A 21041-nucleotide genomic window follows, 5' to 3' on the forward strand; every position below is an offset into this window, starting at 1 on the left:
GTGTTTTAATTACTGAGGAATTTGATGCTTTGTTTCAAAACAATTATTACTTCATTACATTATGCCTCTGAATTTTATGCTTTCTGTTACATTATTCCTTGATGTCCTCGGCAAACATGATGATTTCTGCCATAACAATTCCGATAAAATTATGAGTCTTATAATTTTAATGTTTTAAAATATTCATAGTGTAATTTTAACGTTTAAAATATCAGAAGAAAAAAAAATATCCTTGATAGCACAGTGATTAAGGAACAGGGATGTTATTGTAAAGGATTGAGGTTCGATCCTCATTGGTGGCTTAAAATTCACTCAGCTTCAGATCTATGGGTAACAGCTTGTCTGGGGTTATTGGTGAACTTGTGCATAAGGGGAGAGTTTATCGACTATGTCAACCTTCATCTATCAAAGGGTACCTCAAGACAGAATCAAGTTAACAAGTCTTATATACTAGTGAATTGGTATTTTAAATATTTGCAATGGTAGTTACGCCACATACTCAATACTGACCACATTATCCCTATCATGCCGTAGCTGGTCACGGAATTGTGGTACCATATAACCCATGACTCCAGAGGCCCACAAAGAGATGTTGCGGTAATGCTTTACTTAAAATTTCAAAAAAATTATTTTTTAATTTAGAAACCTACTGTAAAAGAAATGAACTTTTCACGCCATAACTTATAATTGATACTGATTCGCAAAGATTTCATCACATAAATGCTTATTAAATTATGTAATGCATGCAAATCAATACAAAATAAAACTAATAAATAAAACAATGATCATGTGGAACTTACTGTAAAAGAAAAGAAGTTTACAACTTGTAAGAAACATTAAAATTGGACTTCATTAAATAATAACAATAATATACTGTCAAGTATTCAATAAATGAAATTCTACCTATAATTGAATGAATTAAAAGTAATTCAAATGATAATACTTACAGAAAATATATATACAAAAATATACGAATAAAATAAAACCTTCTAAAAAATTCGGACGATGTTATTTCCCTACATTTAATGATTAGAATAAAAGTAAAAGTAAAATAGTTTTTTTTTCAATGTAATAAAAGTCTTTTAAGAATTATGTGCTTCATTAATTTGTATAAAATGTAAATAAATATAAATTAAAGTGTTACTATAGCAACTAATAAGGTTTAGTTGTAAGAAGTTGCTCATATCCTAAAATCAAAAAAGCCTTTAAATAAAAAGAAACTGAAAATCAAAAATTTTATTAAGAGGAATAATTAAATAGAAAAAAATTAAAAAATAAAAAGTTTCCCACTAAGTTGCAAAAAAGGAATGTAAGTAAATATACGCTGCAATTGAGCTTTTTCAGTTTTATCACCGTGATTATAAGTTCAGTGATGGAAACAGTGAGCGAAAAGTCTCTAGGATTGTTCCATTTTATTTCATAGCGTTTTCATAGGGACAAAATAATTGTTTAAGTTTTATTTCTTCCTTTAAAAAAAAAAAAAAAACTATTATTTTTTCAAAAATTNTATATATATATATATATATATATATTGGTTTATTTTCAAATCGCCTAACATAAAAGGGACCAGCGATAGTAAACTATTACCAGTACTTTTTGGCCGAGACAGCCTGGTTGGTAGGTCGTTAGGCCCGCGTCCAAAAGGTCGCGAGTTCGATCACCACCAGTAAAGATTCCTCGTGAGCAAAATGGTGACTGGTGCAATCTAAAACTCTCAGGGTCACAAAGTACTCTCAGTTCCCATGACAAACCAGTACCTTTGGGGGGGGGCACTAGATCGAGAATTGATCATGCTCTGTTCAAGTCGAAATTGCGATCTGCGGATGGATGGTGCGTGAGTGTGTCCTCCCTATAAAACGGGCTGTGACGTACGTGTGTGGCAGAAGTCGAATTCTTCGCCAAAAATGGCGACATTGGAAAACAGGAAGAAGAGCAGTATTTTATTTATTTTTTAGGTACATAAAATTAAATAAAATAAAAATAGCAAAAAGATTAAATAAAATAAAAAGAAGGAAGAAATATGAAAAACCTAAAAAAAATAATTGAATTTTTCTCTCAGCTAACCATATAAATAAACAGCATTAATATTTATTTGTAGCTTACTTTATGATATTTTTAAGCTTGTTTCAGGTTCATTTTAATTTTATTTTTCTCATTTTTCAGCATTTCCAGTTTTATATGTTTTTATAATTGCTTGTCCTTAGTGCCCCTTTCAGTTCCATATCCGGTCAGGAGGAAGCACTTAATCCCTCAATTGATATAATTTTCTTTTTTGAGAAAAATAAAATATACTAATATTTCGTTTTTTTTTTTAAATGTGTGATTATACAACAGCATTTTAAAAATAAAAAAGTATAATGCGTGTATAACGTTTGCATCTCTTTTTTATTTTTTGCTATTTTTTATGTTAAAATAAGTACCTCGTTCTACTCCGTGTTCCCCTATGAATAGAAATTATTTTACACATTCAAAGATTTCAGTGCTTGAACTTTTTCTCCAATGATAAAGGCTTTCAAGTAGACACGTTTATTAAATTTCTATTGAAACGAAACCAAGTTTAAATGTTCAAAAACATTGGGTGGGATAAAAATTGGTCGCAACTGTAGATCAAGACTTGATTAATCAAAATTACAATTCACTTAATATATATTAAAAAAAATACATCGTAGATTGTAAAAAACAGTGTACATTTGTGCGTTGCATGTTTGTGCATGTATAGTTGTGCATTATGAAATAAATAATCAATTTTACTTCAAATAATTAAGCAGCAAATAATCAAGCAAACTTCTTCAAAACTTTTTTTTTTAATTTCACTTTAAAAACGAATTTTTATTTTGATTATTTATTTTAAAATAACATAAAATAAAATTTTTATTTCGTAAAAAAGTGAATATTTTTTTAAAATTTATTTCAATTACCAAGGAAAACCAGGAATTATTAAGGGAACATTTAAAAATTCGTCTTATTAGTTTTCGTAATTAAATTTAGAATAAATATTTAAATTATTTGTTTTCATAAAAAAATAAGAACAAAATATTCGGTTGTTCCTTAAGCAGTAAAGTAACATTAACAATGCTTTTTAACAACTTTTTTTTCCAATTTTTTGCCTTGTTTGTACACGTCTTATCAGAGATTTGAGTATGACCAGTAATAGTTGTACCGGGCTTCTCTAATCGTATTACCTGACTAGCTGAATTCTTTAATCGCTGTAAGATGGCGCATTCTCATTTACCTAATGAAATATTGCAATAAGAGAAAAATTGTGAGGGTACTACTATGTACAAAAATAAGCAGCTGAAAGCGTCAAGTTAGGTTTATTGAAAAATCAACCTGTAAAGTGAATAATTACCGCATGAATTAATATTTATCTAATTGTCGGCGTTGCTTAATATTTCTTTCTTTGTAATAAAAAGCATGTTTAGCAATTTTTTTATTTTCATTGTTTTATTTTTGCTAGTTCTTGGTTTTTCAAATTGCAAAAAATCTGCCCCGAATAACAAGCCAGATTGGGCGAAGAAAGATGTTAGAGACTTTTCAGACGCAGATTTAGAACGCCTCCTTGATCAGTGGGATGTAAGATATATTTCAGTATCCGATATTTAAATAAAGCATTGATTTGAAGCATAGAATGATTAGAGGTGACATAAATTACTGTGGACCCAATATGAATTAATTTATTGTATAGAACTGAATCTGAAATTTTTTATTGTATCTGCATTTATATGTTTTTATATACTGTTATAATCATAACCTTCTGCTAATGCTTTTTATCCTTTTACAAAATATTGGGGGAATATTTCTGTATGCGTATCAGTTTAAACATACTACCTTCAGGAATGAGATTCTTTCGTGGATTTCCGCTTTTTTTCAGATTTTTCCCACCAATTTACGCAGAATTTTTTTTTCTGCTCATTATTTTATGAGGAATTAAATTTTCCGCGGAGCGAAAGTATTGAAGTTCTCATTCCTCCCTCTGATATTTCTCTATAAGTCATTTCCTTGGGATACAACTGGTTGACCTTTACAGAGATGAAATTTTTCTGCTTTTGTCTCTTGAATTTCAGCTATTTTATCAAAAACTCCGATTCTCTCAAAGTTTCTGGTTTTTTGTTGTTGTTGAAAATTCAGTTGTTGAAATAAAATAATTATATTTATTTCCGATTTTCAAAGATAAACGGGAATTTCAAACTATGTCGTAGCTTCTAAACCTTCCGCATATTTACTTATTTTAGCTATTTTCTCTGCTTTTCTGCACAGAAAATAAGATTTTCCGTATTTTTATCCGTCCTCTGCAGTGTTTTCACTACAGCGCGAGAACGCGAGAATCTCGCATATTTTTTTCTTTTCTCGCATTAAAAAATTATTACTGCGAGAAATTCGCGCATTCTATAAATCAATTTCAAAATTCGCGAATTTCTCGCATTTTGGAAGAAGCTTCGAATTACTCTATTTAGAATAAAATCCGTTTCACTTTTCTTCCTGGATCTCCAGAGCCGGATTATACCTTTCGTAGGCCCTAGGCATAGCCGTTTTTGGGCCCTCCCCTCCTTCCCCCACTCCTCCCCTCTTTTCAAAATATATGCTAAAATTTTCTTGCATATTTTTTTTTAACATTTTTATTAATATGGATTTTAATTTACAAATTTGTTTATCGAACCTTATCTGCAATACCGACATACTGCCGATATTGCAGTTGATATCGATAATACCATTTTACAAGAAATATTTATACTACAAATAGCTTCATAGTTTTCATGATACTACTATGATAACAAAGTGAAGGAAATTAACATTGTCAAAAGTAAATCTTTTGAAATTATGAATGCAAAATTATTATTGAAATTATGAATACAGAAGGAATTATGAATGCAAATGCAGAAGGAGAAAGATCTTTCTCCAGATTAAAATTGATAAAAAATTATTTGCGTTCAACAATGAATCAAGATCGTTTGGCATCGCTCGCACTTATGTCTATTGAATACGACATTTTGCGTAGTTTGGAATTCGACAGCATAATACAAGATTTCGTTGAATCCAAAAATCGCAAAAAAGTAATATATTAGATCATAAGATTCTGCAAAATAATTTATTACCGAAAAATATTATATTTTTATTTGTATCTTCATAATTTTGTGCAAAATACACTTGTTGTTTTTAAAGCTAAATTATTTTTGTCAACAAATTTTTTTCTCCCTAGTTTTTCCTAGGCCCTAGGCATGTGCCTATAGGTTAATCCGGCCCTGTGGATCTCTCATCAATTTCAACTTTTGCTCCGTTATCTAGCTTCCCTATTTACCAGTATTGTTCAGAACCTTTTCGAACAACAGAACACAACCGAACCACGGAACCCCTTTCAGAACGCATTTCTCTGCAACCACGTGTTTACCGTAAGTAAAGTTTTTTTCATGGAAGACGTTCAAATTTTTTATGCACTAATGTAAGAGGGACAAATACCTAGTAAAGGCAAAATCTTCTATGATGATGCAGCAAGAATATTCAATGCTTTAAAAAATAGAAGACGTTAAAAATGTATTATAATAAAAGAAATGATTTTTTTTTTCAAGTCTATTTGTTTTTTTAAAGTTTTTGGAAATCTCACTTAACTTTCTGAAATCTCACCCTGTTTTTGAGAAAGGGTGAGAAATTCTCACCCATTTTTTTTCTATGATGAAAACACTGCTCTGGATAGCTCTTATTTTCGTAATTAAGCCGTCGCTGCTTCCTGTTTTCTGGTGTGAAAGCAAACAAGAAAAAAAAAATAGAGGTCGTCGAAAAAAAAAACGAGAAAAAAAATTATTAGTGTTTCAGATTATAGAAAAAAATTTTGTCTTTGCAATATATATTTATTTTCAATTGTTTCCATTTTTCTAAAAAAATTATACTGTCTAAGAAAATAATTTGAAATTTTTTTTATAGGAAGATGAAGAACCTTTAGAATCGGATGAGTTGCCAGAGCATTTGAGACCACCTCCTAAGATTGATATATCTCAGTTCTCTGACTCTAATCCTGAAGCTATATTGAAAGCTTCTAAAAAGGGAAAATCACTAATGGTTTTTGTGACAGTGTCCGGTAAATTTTGCTCATAATATTCCCTTAGCAAACAGCAGCAAAATTTTATACTTATATTAAGAGAGCTTTAGCATTGTACATTCTTTATTTTGGCAAATGTAACAGGGAAGCATTTTATTTTGTATTGGATTATATAATAATGGTGCTAATTAAAATTAGGAAATTGTTATAGATATTATAAAACCCTTTAACACAAAATACATAAAAATGAATAACAATTAAAAGCAATAATTTAAATTAGCACATGATCAAAATAAAATTGGAAAATAAATTTAGTGGTTCAGTAATGAAATAGCTAAAAAATAATTTACTTATTTGATTATAGCCTGATGGATAACAGTATAACAGACATATTATACAATTAAAAAAATTCCCAAAATAGCATGATGGTACAACTTGGTGAGCTTAGTTAAATATATAAATGAGTTTTTAAGCAAGTTTCTGCCTTCATATAGCAGTTTTTTTTTTTAGAAAACAAAACAATTTCCTTTAAATAAATTGAATGAAAATACATGTCTGCTATAAATATTATTTTTTTCATTCTCATTTATATTCCAAGTAAACCAAAAAACTGCTACAGTTTTTTCGTTATTTGATGAAACTGTGTAGAGTTCAGAAAAATATACTGCATCTGAAGTGAATCCTAATTTTGATAGCCATAAACATTAATTCTTCAAATAATTAATTTAAAAAAATTAATTTTTGCAATCGTTTTTGTAAATATAATCATGATAGGTGCTTTAGGAGCATTTTTATTTCTAAAGCAATATTTACATGTTTTTAGGGAAATATATACTAATTTTAAAACTATGCCTAAATTACCCCATCGGACTAACAAATTCCAAAATGAGCTTCTAAATGCTATTGGAATACACACTGGAGTAAAGTGGGTTTATCAAAACATGTTCTTTTGAATGCATTACTGTAAGAAAACAATCAAGCAAAATAGATAAGTTATGACTCATATATTAATATATGAATCCAATCTATATAAAAGGCATCAATATTTTCAATAAAATAAATTTAAGAATTTAGTTTTAGAACCTTCTCTGAAGAAAACTTGATTTTTACCCACTTTACCCCATCTGACCCTAACGTTTATAAAGCTCTAAGATGAAGTTAATTATAAATGTTAATTTTTTTTTAAAATTTTTAGGTAACCCCACTGAAAAAGAAACTGAAGATATAACAACTCTCTGGCAAACTAGTTTAATGAATAATCACATAAATATTGACAGGTAACAAATTTCCTTCATTGTTATGTAAAGATTTTAATATTCCTTAGACTATCCTGTTTTTATTGTTTGATAGACAGTTAAAACAACACAATCTAATGTAATTATCTAGTAAATTATCTGTACCTAATTGTTAATCTGAAATGACTTAATGATCAAAATAACTACTATTTTTTGTTTAAGAACAAGCTAGTTTCATTAATTTGAAACACAAGGCTCCCACGGTACTTGAAAAACTTTGAAAGTCTTTGAATTTTTTGGAAAAATCAGGTACCTGAAAAGTCTTGGAATTCTGTGATAGGGTCTTTGAAAAGTTATTATTTTCTCAGAGTAATTTTCAAAAAAGTAATATCTGTCCTACATAAAATAAGAGAAATGTGAAATAAAAGAGAGAAACTTCAAGCAAAATGATAGAAATTTCAATCACTCTCCCTCTTTCCCCATCCTTTCCTCATTTTTCTTATTTTCGAAGAAACTCTAATTCTTATTTACCCTTCTCCTGTGATTGGATTACAAAATACAAGTAGGTGTGCGGAGACAAATAGTGAAAGGGAAATATTGAACAAAACTACACTTAATATTAGCAATTTTCAACAATGTCTAATTTATAAAACATGTACAGTTTTTGAAATTTTTTATTTTATTTGCTAATTTGTGAAAAAAAGTTTTTATATTCAAAGAGAATGAAAGGGACTTACCAAAACTCTATTTTTTCATTTTCCAATACTGAAAATGTGGTAATATCTGATAGATGCATATTTACAAATCACATGTTAGAGATCTCATTAAAGTGATTCATAAATCAATCACTGGGATTTGCATTAAAATACTTTCTGAATCTCTGAATCATACAATGCCATAGCTGCCAACTGTCCAGAATTTTTCGGATTTGCTCCTAATTTTTAAATCAAAATTCAAAATCTGATATTTTTATAAAAAATCCGAATTTTCGTATTGCTGTATTTTTCCTTTTAAACCAATCCCTGTTTCTGATCGCTGCAGTCGCGCTTCATCTGATTGTGGTGAAGTAATTTTTAGTAGCTTTTTATTGGAAAATACTATTTCAATAGCAGTTGCAGATCATTTCACTAAATTGAATCTTAAACAACTATTATTATGTTTTAAAAAATTTATTGTAGAATTTAAACACTTGCATCAGAAGTATTTGTTTATGGTGTAGTTGAATATCTGCCTGTGTTTTATAATTTGGAGAAGAATAATTATATATTAATAGGTAATGGTTGTTTTTAAACTATTATACTGGTATTCCTAATTATAAAATATTAATATTATAAATTTCCCACAAAAGATAGTTTTTATAATTAATTTTTTTTTATTAATTTATATAAGGTATTTAAATATATATCTATTAGTATTATTATTTAATAGTTAAATTTTTGTCTTACTCTCGTAATTGGTGCATATAATTTTTTCGCATATAGTGTTCCTAATTTTTGATTCCTAAGGTAAGGTAAGTAACTATGCAATATAATCCTAATATGCATTTAAGTGTTTTCTAAATAATGTATCACAATTCTCATTCAAGTGATTTAAGATTAATGCATTGGGATTCGTGTTAGGATTTAAGAATCGTGCATCGCAACTAATGTAAAATGAGTTTAGAAATTACTGTTCGCGATTCTCATCAAAATGACTTATGCAGCACACATAGTGATTCTAGTTTAAATTTTTATTGAAACACAAATCATATTTTGCATTGCAATGATTGCATAGTTACGAATCGGTTTTTGCATGAATATTATTAGCAAATCGTGAATCATATTTACAATCAAACTAATCAAATTGATTTATGTATTACTCATCGCAATTTATGACTGGTTACTTCATGCTTGTTTCTAACTGCATCGTTAGCTTTTCATATTGTTCTGATTTACGAATTATACATTGCATTTCAATTTGTAAGTCTTACATTGCAATACATATTTTGAATGATCTTTAAGGCTTGCTTTACGTTTCATGTAATTTTGACTTATATTAAGCCTATGGTGATTTGTATTGTGGAAGATGGTATGATGTTTTGAAGAAAGTGATTTGAAGGATGATAAATAAAGATAGTTCAGTTAAACAAAGTTAACAACATTTATTAAAACAGTAATGAAAATATATAAATGAAAAGACAGAGAGGATAGCATCTGCTACCCTTGAGTGGGAGAGCAGCTCATTGGTTTATGAAAAAGGTGTGAGGAGAAAAGAGATACTCTATTGTAGCTGTAGATCTTTTATTATATCTTTAAACATATTAGAGAGAGTGGCTATAATACAGGGCTGATTGTGCTCCGGAAAAAATCTGAATTTCCGGAGATCGAAGGCCCAGATGTTTAAAAAAAATCATTGATCCCAGAAGTTTCCGGAAATCAAATTTTCAAAGGTGGAACTTAACGCAGTTTATTTTATTTGTAAGGGAGAGCCAGAGAGATACTTTATGAGCTTATATTCATGATTAATATTCATTTTTTATCAGTAAATAGTTGTTATAATCATAAACTCAAGAAAGAAAGACATATTTGTAAATTTTAATTACTTCTCCAGGTCATCATAGCTATGTGTAAATGGTTTAGGTATGTGTAAAATTTTAAAGATATTTTAAGTAAACTAAGAAATATAGGAAAAAAACCTTGTTTAAATATTTTTTTTCAATTTAAACTGTTTTTTGTTTTTTTTAACTCAAGAAATTTTTTGGAATTTTGACTTGGGCTCACAATCACCCCTGCAATTCTCATTCAAGTGATTTACGATTAATGCATTGGTATTCGTGTTAGGATTTAAGAAACGTGCATCGCAACTAGCATAAGATTAATTTAAAAATTACTGTTCACGACTCTCATCAAAATGTCTTATGCATCACACATAGTGATTCTAATTTAAGTTTCTTATTGAAACACAAATCACATTTTGCATTGCAATGATTATCTAATTAAGAATCAGTTTTTGCATAAAAATTATTAGCAAATCATGCATTGTGTTTTCAATCAAAGTGATTTATGTATTACTCATCACAATTTATGACTGGTTACTTCATGCTTGTTTCTAACTGTATCGTTAGCTATTCATATTGTTCTGATTTACGAATTATATATTGCATTTCGATTTGTAAGTCTTACATTGTGATACATATTTTGAACAATCTTTAAGGCTTGCTTTACTTTTCATGTAATTTTGATTTTCATTAAACCTATGGGGATTTGTATTGAAGATGGTATGATGCTTCGAAGAAAGTGATTTGAAGGATGATAAATAAAGATAGTCCAGTTAAACAAAGTTAACAACATTTATTAAAACAGTAATGAAAATATATAAATGAAAAGACAGAGAGGATAGCATCCGCTACCCTTGAGTGGGAGAGCATCTCATTGGTTTATGAAAAGGGTGTGAGGAGAAAAAAGATACTCTATTGGGTGATGAAGCTGTAGATCTTTTCGCATAAAACATTAAAGAGAGTGGCTATAATACCAACGCTACAGTATATACTCGATTTTAAAATTACACATAGTGAATTATGTGATGTGGTGTATGCTTTTTCAATTTTAGTAATCAATTATTTTTTGGGGATGTCTTAAAAATAACATGATGCATATAAGTATTAATATTTCAGAGTAATTATTTCCCTTTTTTTTTTCAAGGTACCCAATTGGATCTGATAGAGTAATTTTCATGTTTAAAGATGGCAGTCAAGCATGGGAAGCTAAAGATTTTTTGGTTGAACAAAAACGTATGGAAGTAGTAGTCATTGAAAGTAAAGAATATTATGGAAAATACAGCTCTAAAAAAGTATGTTTATTTTTATTATAAATTTTCTTTGATAACATAGTAATTTTTACTCTTTAAAGACTATACCAGAATATCTACAGGTAACAACATATTTATTTTTTACTGCACGAATATTTAACTGCTTTAAGTTTGTCATAATAAATTTACAGAATTTTTAATGAGTCCTAATTTGTACTACTTCCCATCTTTCAATTACAACACTTTTTGCTTTGGGTTAAATTGTTGTAGGCTTTTTGTATCTGAAATAGGAAAGGAAAGAATATAAAATCTAAGTAAAGAAGAAATGTAACTTCTTATCAATACAACTAATGTAATCCTTGTACCTTTTCCTTTACCTTCTTACACCTTGTACCTTTTTTTATACAATATTTTTTAACCAGCAGACACTTAAATAAATTTCTGCATAATGACTAGCACTGGATTACTAGTTTAGTGAACTCTTTTTAATTTCTAACATATTAATGTTATGTGATCATTGAACAAAATAAAACTGATTAAAGCAAAATTTTAATTCAAAACCACATAAATGAGGATTGTATAATGCAGTATATTTTTTCTTTGTATAAACATTATGAACAATGTGGTTAATTAATTTACTTATTTCGAGAATTTGTCTCTTTTCAACATTTCCAAAATTTTCAATTCTTGATAGTCTGTCATTTTTGCTTTTATTATTTGAGATAATGTACAAGTTACCTTCAGTGTATGAAATACTGGTATTGTAGGTATTTTTAGACAGAGTATGAATTGTTAAAATTAGTATGGAATTTACCTAGGCATTCTTTTCAATGACAAGTGTTTAGGCAAAATAGGATAATATTAAATGCATATAATTCACAGAGGAAAGAAAAACTTAATTTTATAGCATTATTTCTCTCTCTCTCTCTCTCTCTTTTCTTTCTAGTATTATGAAGTAGATGACCTAAGCAAAATAGCATTTTTATTCAATAAATAACTTTTTAGTGAAACACAGATTTTACAATAGCTAGTTTATTTCATCATTATTAGTAATATCTGATTTGATAAAACAAACAAACATCAATATTGGGAACATTGAGCAATTGTCCCAACATTGAACAATAATCTTGCCTTGCTATAATTGTGATTAATCTTGCTATTATTAATAATAGATGGTTATTGCTAAGAACCATCGTGTTTTCACTACAATATATGATGTGAGTGAAGATACAAATAATTGCTTGGTTATAAAGTAAATAAATCTGAGACTGGGAAAAAAACAATTTTTTTCATGCAATATGAATATGGAAATAATTTTTTTCAAGGGCATATTAGATATTGTTTGAGTAAGTAAGACTTCTAATATTAATTTGTAGTGTTTCATTGTCTTGTTTGCAACAAATTGTTACATGAGGGGTTATTGTCAATTTAATTATAAGACTTGTTAAACAATTGTTTAGAAGATACTCTGCATATTAAACAATTCATTATTGTTACATTCTCTGTTTAGTTAATATTTAGGTTGTTTTAACACTTTGTTAGGAGTTTTTTTTTTCCTTTCTACTGTTAAACTAATTCTAAGCCATTGTTATTAATGCAAAATCTAAAAGTCATTGTTTGTATTGGTTTTGTTCAAATATATTGTTTTCTGCAACAATTTGTTATCTGAGGAGATAATGACGATTTACTTATTTTATATTTTTTACCTGAGATGATAAGATGTGACAATGTCAATTTAGTTATAACAATAGCAAAGCGATTATTTAGAATTTCCTTTATTAAAACATTACCTTATTGTTACATGTTTTGTTAATATTTTTTTAATGCATTGTTAAGAAAAATATAGTCCATATTGTCAAATCTAGACATTGTTATTAATAGAAAATCAGTGGAATTTTTTGTTTGTAGTTGGCATTTTTTAGTTATGTTGATTATATCTTATGAATTTTAATTTTTTTTTATCCCTTAAGAAAATCTTATTATTCAAAACAGATGTATTTTAGCATTAAAAATGGAATTTTTTCAGTATATTTCAAACTTTTTTTTCATTCTTTTTGGCAGTTGTTTTCTTTTGCTGTAAATTGTGTCAGAATTTTACCTGCTTAAATTAAATCAAAAAAAATACTTATTACTTCTTTGTTTTCAACTATTTTGTTTTTTTTTAAACTAAAAGTTGTTGGAGGAGATAAAAACAAACACATTTTTTAAATAAAAAAAAGAAGAAATAACAACAAAAAAATTTTACTATTATTTTGAAATAGCAAATTAATCTCAAATCCTAACATGTTGCACCAAGAAATAACTTTCTACCAGAGTTTACCAATATACATATTTAATTCATGGGAATTTAGATTCACTAATCAAAAATTTTGAAAACTCAAATCTTGATTTTCGGTCGTAAAAATTGTCCTTGGGAAATTTTTGCCAAAATTCATATTTTTATTATTTTTTTCTTTTGATGTTGGTGACGAAATATTATTATCTCGAAAATTGGTAGTTTATGGCCTTCCCTAATGAAAAGTAGATTACATTGTAAAATTGTAGAAATGAAAGAAAAAATTTAAATTCAATTTATTTTGCTAGTAGGTTTTGTTTTATTTGAAACCTTAGTCTAATTAAGCTGTCATTAGTGAAAAAAAGAGAAAATATTGTGGAAATTTTGTTAAATATTCAATTAATTATTTTTAATTGTTTACTTTGTTAATTAATGCGTAATAATAGTATTAAAGATGCGTTATCTGTGTGTACTAGTGATAGTTTGCTCTAATATTAATTTTTATATCAGAAAATTTAGAAATTTAAACTTATGAATATAATATTTCTTTTTTTAGGATAAAAAATCTAAGAAGAAAGAAGAATTGTAATGATTTAATAATGTAATTGTGACAAAACTATTTTCTTATTGCATTTATTTTGTATACATTTTACTGTATGTAAATAAATATTTATTTTGTATATTTTTCTTAAAGTTAAATAAAAGTTTTTTTCATAATATTTTTTGATTTATTTAAAACCATGACTCAGTAAACATTATTTTAATATTTACATCAAGGCTATTGGTAGAGGGCAATTTTAGCTTATAATTCAGAATGAGATTTTTCCGCTTTTTCTCGCATTTCAGGCGTTTTATGTTTTTTCTATAAAATTTTCCGTCTTTTAGTCAGTTCTGTATATCTTTCGTTTTCTCCAACATGAACTAGTTTTCCTATGAAAATTACTTTTTCTTGCTTTTAGTATGGTGTTACCTTTTTTACTAGGCAATAAGCCTTCTCCTTGCCTCAACTACTTCCTCAACCTCCCCATGCACACAGATCCAGTCATTTTTACGCCGTTTACGCATTTTAAATTGGCGATCGAAATGGGCTGCAGGTGGTGTAGAGCAGAACTCTTTACCTATAGCAACACTTCACATGCTTTCACCATTAGCGTATGGAGAGTCATAGAGGAAGGATGTACATTAGTTTCTGTCTTGATTTTCATGTAGATTAAAATCTTTAAATTTTTAAAACTATATGGAGCTGAAAACTGCATTAAACATAGATCTAAAGAAAAGTGTCATGAAAATTTTAAAAAATATTTTTATTAAATAAAAAGAAAAAATATTAAGAAAAGAGAAATTATCGTAGTGCATTCCTATTCAACTGAAAAGAGGAGGAGAGGAAAGATTGATTTACTGAAACTACATGCATTTGCTAACTTGTGTGCTCAATATAGGCTTATAAGTCATTGTCAAGTAGAAAATACAGATAGAACAATTCAGAGAAAGGCATCACAAAGAATACATCCAGGGTTACGGCGGGATTCGAACCCGCTACCTCCACGCTTAACAGAACGTTTGGACCGGCGATACCGCTCGGCCAGGGAGGCCCCGAGAGGAAAGAGAGAAGGGCCAAAGGCTAGAAACCAGTCTCTCCCCAGAAGGCGTTGCGATCGCCTGTTATTTTTCGGAATATATATCTTTTTTAAATGACGCTTTTTGTGCACGGAATTGGTATCTCAATTGCGTTATTGCCTGTACGGAAGAGAACCGTCGCGCTAAAAAACAGCAGTGAGAACAACCTTCAGCAGATTAACCTCGGGTCCTGCCCGCTTCCGAGAACCCACAAATATCTAAAATTTGGTTATCACTCTCACTGCATACAATTTGCCTCTTAGAATAAGAACCTACTTGCTGATTCTCCCTCGAAGAATTTACCACTTGAATTTGCTATTTCTCTCGATGGAGGACCGGATTGAGTGAATCGCATGCATTTTCACCATTAGAAATGTAGCTTTTCTTTAATCAGATTATTTATTTTTTTGTTGCGTGACCATGACTGCAATATTTAATAAATATTTATTCGACAGCAATATTAAATAATGCCAACAGTTGAAAAAGTTTTTCACATTTTTGTTTTTAAAGTCGAAATCGATTATATTATGAGGTATAATCTGAACGGAGACAGTTTTTTCAATTTTTTCCGTCCACATAATTTCTTTTCGCTAATATTCTCTGTATGATGTAAGAATAACATCTCCATCTGAGTTTTTGCAGCGAAAAAAATGATGTACTGTAAAATCTGTTTAAAATTAGCGATATTTTCCATACAGTTTTGATATTTTTTTTACTTAAAATTGTATTTTATTTCACTTTTAGATTAAAATGGCAAAATATATAGCACAAGTGGTCGTTCTAGGTGCTCAAGTAGTTGGCCGGGCATTTGCTCGCGCATTGAAGCAAGAATATAGTGCTTCAAAAGCTGCAGCCCAGCAGGGTACTTCTCGGAAAGCACAGGAAGTTAATGTGAAGCATGGAATTAGTATTGAAGAAGCGAAAGACATACTTAATGTTCAAAAACTTGATTCTGAGGCAGTCAAAAAATCATACGAACATCTTTTCAGTGTAAATGATAAAGCCAAAGGTGGTTCTTTATATCTACAATCTAAAGTTGTTAGAGCAAAAGAAAGATTAGATGAAGAATTAAATTCACAAAGTTCAGCGAAAGATAATAAAACTGATACAAAAGACTCCACTTGAATGAATTATAATATTCCTTTGCTAGATATGTTTCATATGTTGTTTAGCAGCGAACTCTTGTAATTGTAGTACTGAAATAAAAGCTGAAATAGAGCAAGCGTTAATAAATACATAAGTTTTATTTGTATTATTGTTTGTAATTTGTACATGGTTTTAGTTGTCTTCCATGCTACTTAAGAGTAACTAAAAATTTTAATTTAATTCATTGTTTCTGAAAATTTATTATGCACTATAATAATTAAAATCTTTTATTTCAAATATTTTTTACGATGTTCACTTTTTGTCATAGTGAACAATAAATTAGTTTGTTATGACTCATTGCTAGAGGATATTTCTGTTTTGGTACTTGTTTATGCCAACAAAAGAAACTAAATTTATCATTATTTTGAATAAATTTTAAGATGAAAGTTTATAACAGCTTACCCATGATAGCTACTTCTATTACCTTTTAAGTTTTTGTCATTTTTTTTGGTGCCATGTAAAGTTGGCAAATTATTTTGGCACAAGTTCCAATATGGAAGAAATATTCTCTAAAATCTAACAATTTTTCTTTACTTGCCTTAATGATTCAATGAATTTTAGACTAAGTTTTATAAATTTAATTAACTTGTTACATTCAGATTAAATTTTATAATTTTTCATGTGAATTGGAGAATGTTAGAATATGGTGTTATTTTGTTTTTTTTGATGAATTTTAAACTACAATAAAGAGCATTGGTTAATTCAACAATGTTTTGATATTTTTTTTAACTATTTAATATTTTCAAAATTGCTTGGCTACATTTTTACATATTCAATAACTTCATTCGGTTTACGATTCTTCCCTTATAATTTTCTAAATAAAGACGAACTTCCTAATGATATTTTGTTTGAAAATTCAGAGATTTTGAGGAACTACTATTATCTGATTGATTTGTAAGAGGTAGTTGTTTTATTTATTAAACACTTGTAACCTTTAAAAATACCTAGCATAATATAAGAAAATTTGATTACATAAATATCTGATTTAGAAACAGGAATATACCATGCAAGTTAGGTTCCAAAAATGTTTAAATGTCTAAATTTTAAAATTAACAAACGTAAGATACACATCAGCTATTAAAAGCAGTTATTTTTGACCAAAAATCGTAAGATACTTTACTTGAAATTTAAGTTATAGTTGTGGTAGCTATTACTAACTCTATAACACACGGGAAACACTATTTTAAAAAAAAATTTAAATGCAAATTTTTTTTAAGAAATGTAGAAAATATCTCTAAGGTATTTTGGCTAAACTTCAATGAATTGTATCGCACATTCCTTTAAGTAAGCAATAGTTCCATTTTTATTGTGTTAAATTTAACTTTTTGCTGGTATAAATTGATGTAAAGAGCTATTTATTTAGTATATGAATGTCTTCTTTCATAAATTTTTTTTTTTATAGTTTATTTACTATAAGTTTAGTAAAGGAATATAGAGCAAATATTATAAAAAGTATATGCTAATCAAGAATTGTAAGGTCTTGCAAATCAAGAATCATGTTAAAATATTCTGTCAAAAATGTGATTTATGAGTATTTGTTGCCCTTTAGTAAGCACAATCGTAATATTGACTTATATTATTCAATTTCGGATCATAGCTATTTATTTTTAGTAATTTTAATATTTATCTGATCATAATCCATAAATATCTTATCTTTTAACCTATTAGGAGATTTCTATTGAATATCTCCATATCTATACATTTCCTTCCAGAGGTTTGCCTTTTCTTGTTAAACAGGGATTCTATGATCATGAGGTATTCCCCAGTAATTTTTATTTTACTATGCCAGATTTTTTTATGCCAGTACTGTCCAATCAACACAGAGTATGTAATGACATTTACTTTCGGATCAATAGCGTTCTGCCATTACCTTCGAGGGTCAATCCATTCCTATGAGCCCTATGGCAGAATTTTTTTGGATTTTCTGTGACAAACCTCTCTGGCACTAATATCTTTCTGCAAGATACTTTTAATAATCACAAATATACATGTTACTAATTGAATTTAAAGTAACAAAAATGTTGTGTTTACAAAAAAATAATGATAAAAATACAAAAAAAAAAACCTTTTTGGATAAAATAAAATTTTATAAATTTTTTTAAAAGGGACATGTATTATTTTTTTATTCTAATATCATGCGCGATGTTCTCACATTTCGTAAGAGGAAAGCTCTCTAATTATTTCCTTTTTCGCCATTTCGTAAATCATTGTCACATCGAAAAATAAATAAGAATAGAAAAATCATGAGCATTTCTTTCCCCTCTGATGCATGAAGAAGACATCTTTTGAATATAATTATGGAGAAAAAAAATCTTACAAACGTTTCTGCAGAAAATAAATTTTTTACTTCGTCATTCTTTATTTTTCTTTCTTCTCAAATAAGGATAGAAAAATCCCGAGCATTTATTTCATCCCCACTGGGTTAAAACAGCATCTTTTAAGAATCTACAGCAAAGAAAACCAAAATTTTTTACTTTGTAAAGGAAAATTCTTTCTGCAAGAACTCGTAACGTTCTGTGACAATGTCACTGCTTTTCTGCCACTGGGCCTGTGAGTGATTATTGAAATTCGCAGATAGCGGCTTAAGTAATAAAGCTCTAGAATTAAATTTTTTAACTTACTAATTTTTGTTTTAAATCTACATATACATACCATACCTGCCAAGTCTGTTTTTTAACGAAGACTCTTGTATTTTACGTCTTATCTCCTGTTTACCTGTATATTCTCAAATCTCTCAGTATTATTTTTTTTTTACGATAAAACTTCCGCTCATGGCAAAAATACTTCTCTTATTCTTCAGCAGATGGTACTATCGCCAGTATTGCAGCATGTTGAGTGTTTATAGATTAGATAATTATGAATAATGATTATAAAAAAATCTTCCTTACATTAAGATTTATATATATATTTTTTACTTCGCTGAATGTAAATGCTTATATTATTTCCAATTTTGACTTTCTCTTTTTGACTTACATGATATATCAAAACCCCTGATGCATGATGTATCTGTAGCCCGAAAAATTTCGCTAGTAAGATCTCCGTTATTTTATTTTTGAAATGTTGGCAGGTATGCATATGTGTTTCGATCTTCTGACATTATAATGAACCTCCTCTTCTAATGTCATTAGGTAAAATATTATATTAGTAAGAAACTTTCTCTTTAATTTGAAAAACCTCTGTGTTAAATTTTTTTTTTTAAAGAAAAACATATACATTCCAAAACTTTGCTATATTGAAAGATAGTAACACTATTCTACAGCCATTTTTAAAAAGAAAGTATTTTCCTTTGTTATTTTGTTAAATTGTTTAACAAATATTTAAGTAACTTTTTCCTCAAAATTTAAGTCTTCTAAGAAAATCAGCAACATTTCTTACATTTAATATCAGTTGTGTTGATTGGTATTGTTAAGACTGCTTCAATAACTCAATGAAGTCCTCTTTTGGAATCAAAGTACATTTGTTACTCATCTTCAGTGAATGCCACAGTATTTATGCTTATTTAAATTGTGTGATAATGCTGCCTCTTAATATCTCATTTCTTCTGTGACTATTAGCCATCTTCTGCAATATCTTTCGCCCTCTGTGAAAGATATCAATCTTGTGCAGAGACGATCTGAACAAGGTTTGTTATCTTAGTTTATCTCTTTTTATCCCAAAATTGCTTAAACCAGTAGATTGCAACCTGTGCTCTGTAACCTGTAAAAAACCTGTTCCTGAGATGTTTCAACTTTTCTATTTATTTGTTGCTTCGTTTCAATTTGATGTTGGTTTTCACTCATAACATTCTATTATATCTGTATGCAATTGAATGGTGTGTGTATCAGACTAACGTGCATTGGTTCTTTGCTAAATGCTGTCTCTTCTGTACATGCATATTGCATGTGCCTGCATTCTTTTTAAGATAATAACCATTTACACTTTTTAAATAGATATTGTTTATAATAGTTTAAACAAAGTTTTTAAGGATGAATTAGTTTCCTTTCTTTATTTATATAGAGTGTTAATAAGAGTTGTTTTGGTGTTTCCTCTCAAAAGTTGGGGCCCTGCATTGGAATTTTCAACAATTTTATATTCGTCTGACCTGACATTTTTCATAAGGCAAATTTTTATTGGACTGCCAGAGGCCTCATATCTGATATGGTCTCTGTCTCAATGTAGGATAAAAAAGAGAAAAAAATATTTTATTGCAAAGAGGTATTCTGTTTCTTTAGATTTACTTTAGTGTATTTTTTAAAAATGTTTTGCATTTAATTTATCAATGTTTGATTTAATTATTTTGCATATTATTATATTTTGTTTAAAAAATTTCAAGATTTGATTAAATTATTTTGCATATTATTATATTTTGTTTAAATAATTTTAGATTTATGTATTTTGAAAAGATTGACTTAGTTGAAAGAATAAGTGGTAGAAAGAGCTACTTAACATAAAGAAAATTTGTGATAAGATTAGTCTTCAGTGTTTTATGCCTGTTTTTTGACTCAAGCTCTTTAGAATAGCTTTTTCTAAGAATACTATTGCTATAATCCTCTAATCTCCTTTTTAATGTCGTTTAAAATTTTATTTTATGATAATATAGGTAAATTTTAAAAGAATGCAACAATTTAGATTATGCCATTTTATTGCTTTTCCAGTCCATTTCATCAATTATTTCAGTGTACTAGATTCAAATACCTCTTGTAGATCTTATTTCAATTTCTAAGTGTATTAAATAGTTTTAAATTTCATTTAATGTACCATGTCGACATAGCTTCCACTGACTGCAGCAACTAAATCGCTGTGTGTGGCAAGCTCAACAAAAACAATCAAATTTTGCTATATTTAAATCCTTTTATTTGCATGTGTCTTATCATTAACGACCATACTTTTATATTATAGTGACCCTACATAAAGCTAGTCAAAAAATTTAGCTAGATCATTATTCTAACTTGCCAAAATTACAGTTACAAAC

The 21041-nt window shown here is 28.4% G+C and overlaps 2 protein-coding genes and 1 long non-coding RNA gene across 3 annotated transcripts in view; 2 read left to right on the forward strand and 1 right to left on the reverse strand.

Moving 5' to 3' along the window:
• Nucleotides 1–1087, reverse strand: part of LOC107439850 (probable ubiquitin carboxyl-terminal hydrolase MINDY-4) — a 29995-nt gene extending 28908 nt beyond the window's left edge. Inside the window, exon 1 of the mRNA XM_016052583.4 lies at nt 948–1087. The gene's annotated coding sequence lies outside the window, so the exon portion shown is untranslated. The remainder of the gene's footprint in view (nt 1–947) is intronic.
• A 2191-nt stretch (nt 1088–3278) lies between these two features.
• Nucleotides 3279–14044, forward strand: LOC107439855 (LDLR chaperone boca). The gene is made up of 5 exons (XM_016052586.3): nt 3279–3573; nt 5917–6070; nt 7227–7308; nt 10947–11094; nt 13884–14044. Exons 1-5 carry the CDS (start codon nt 3415–3417, stop codon nt 13914–13916), a joined length of 576 nt encoding a protein of 191 aa, XP_015908072.1. The 5' UTR covers nt 3279–3414; the 3' UTR covers nt 13917–14044.
• Nucleotides 14045–15533: 1489 nt separating this feature from the next.
• LOC107439856 (uncharacterized) lies at nt 15534–16799 on the forward strand. Its single transcript, XR_011636188.1, has 2 exons — nt 15534–15599; nt 15689–16799. It is a non-coding gene; the product is annotated as an uncharacterized lncRNA (long non-coding RNA).
• Nucleotides 16800–21041: the final 4242 nt, after the last annotated feature.

Source organism: Parasteatoda tepidariorum, chromosome 2 (assembly GCF_043381705.1).
Source record: "Parasteatoda tepidariorum isolate YZ-2023 chromosome 2, CAS_Ptep_4.0, whole genome shotgun sequence".
NCBI lineage: Eukaryota > Metazoa > Arthropoda > Arachnida > Araneae > Theridiidae > Parasteatoda > Parasteatoda tepidariorum.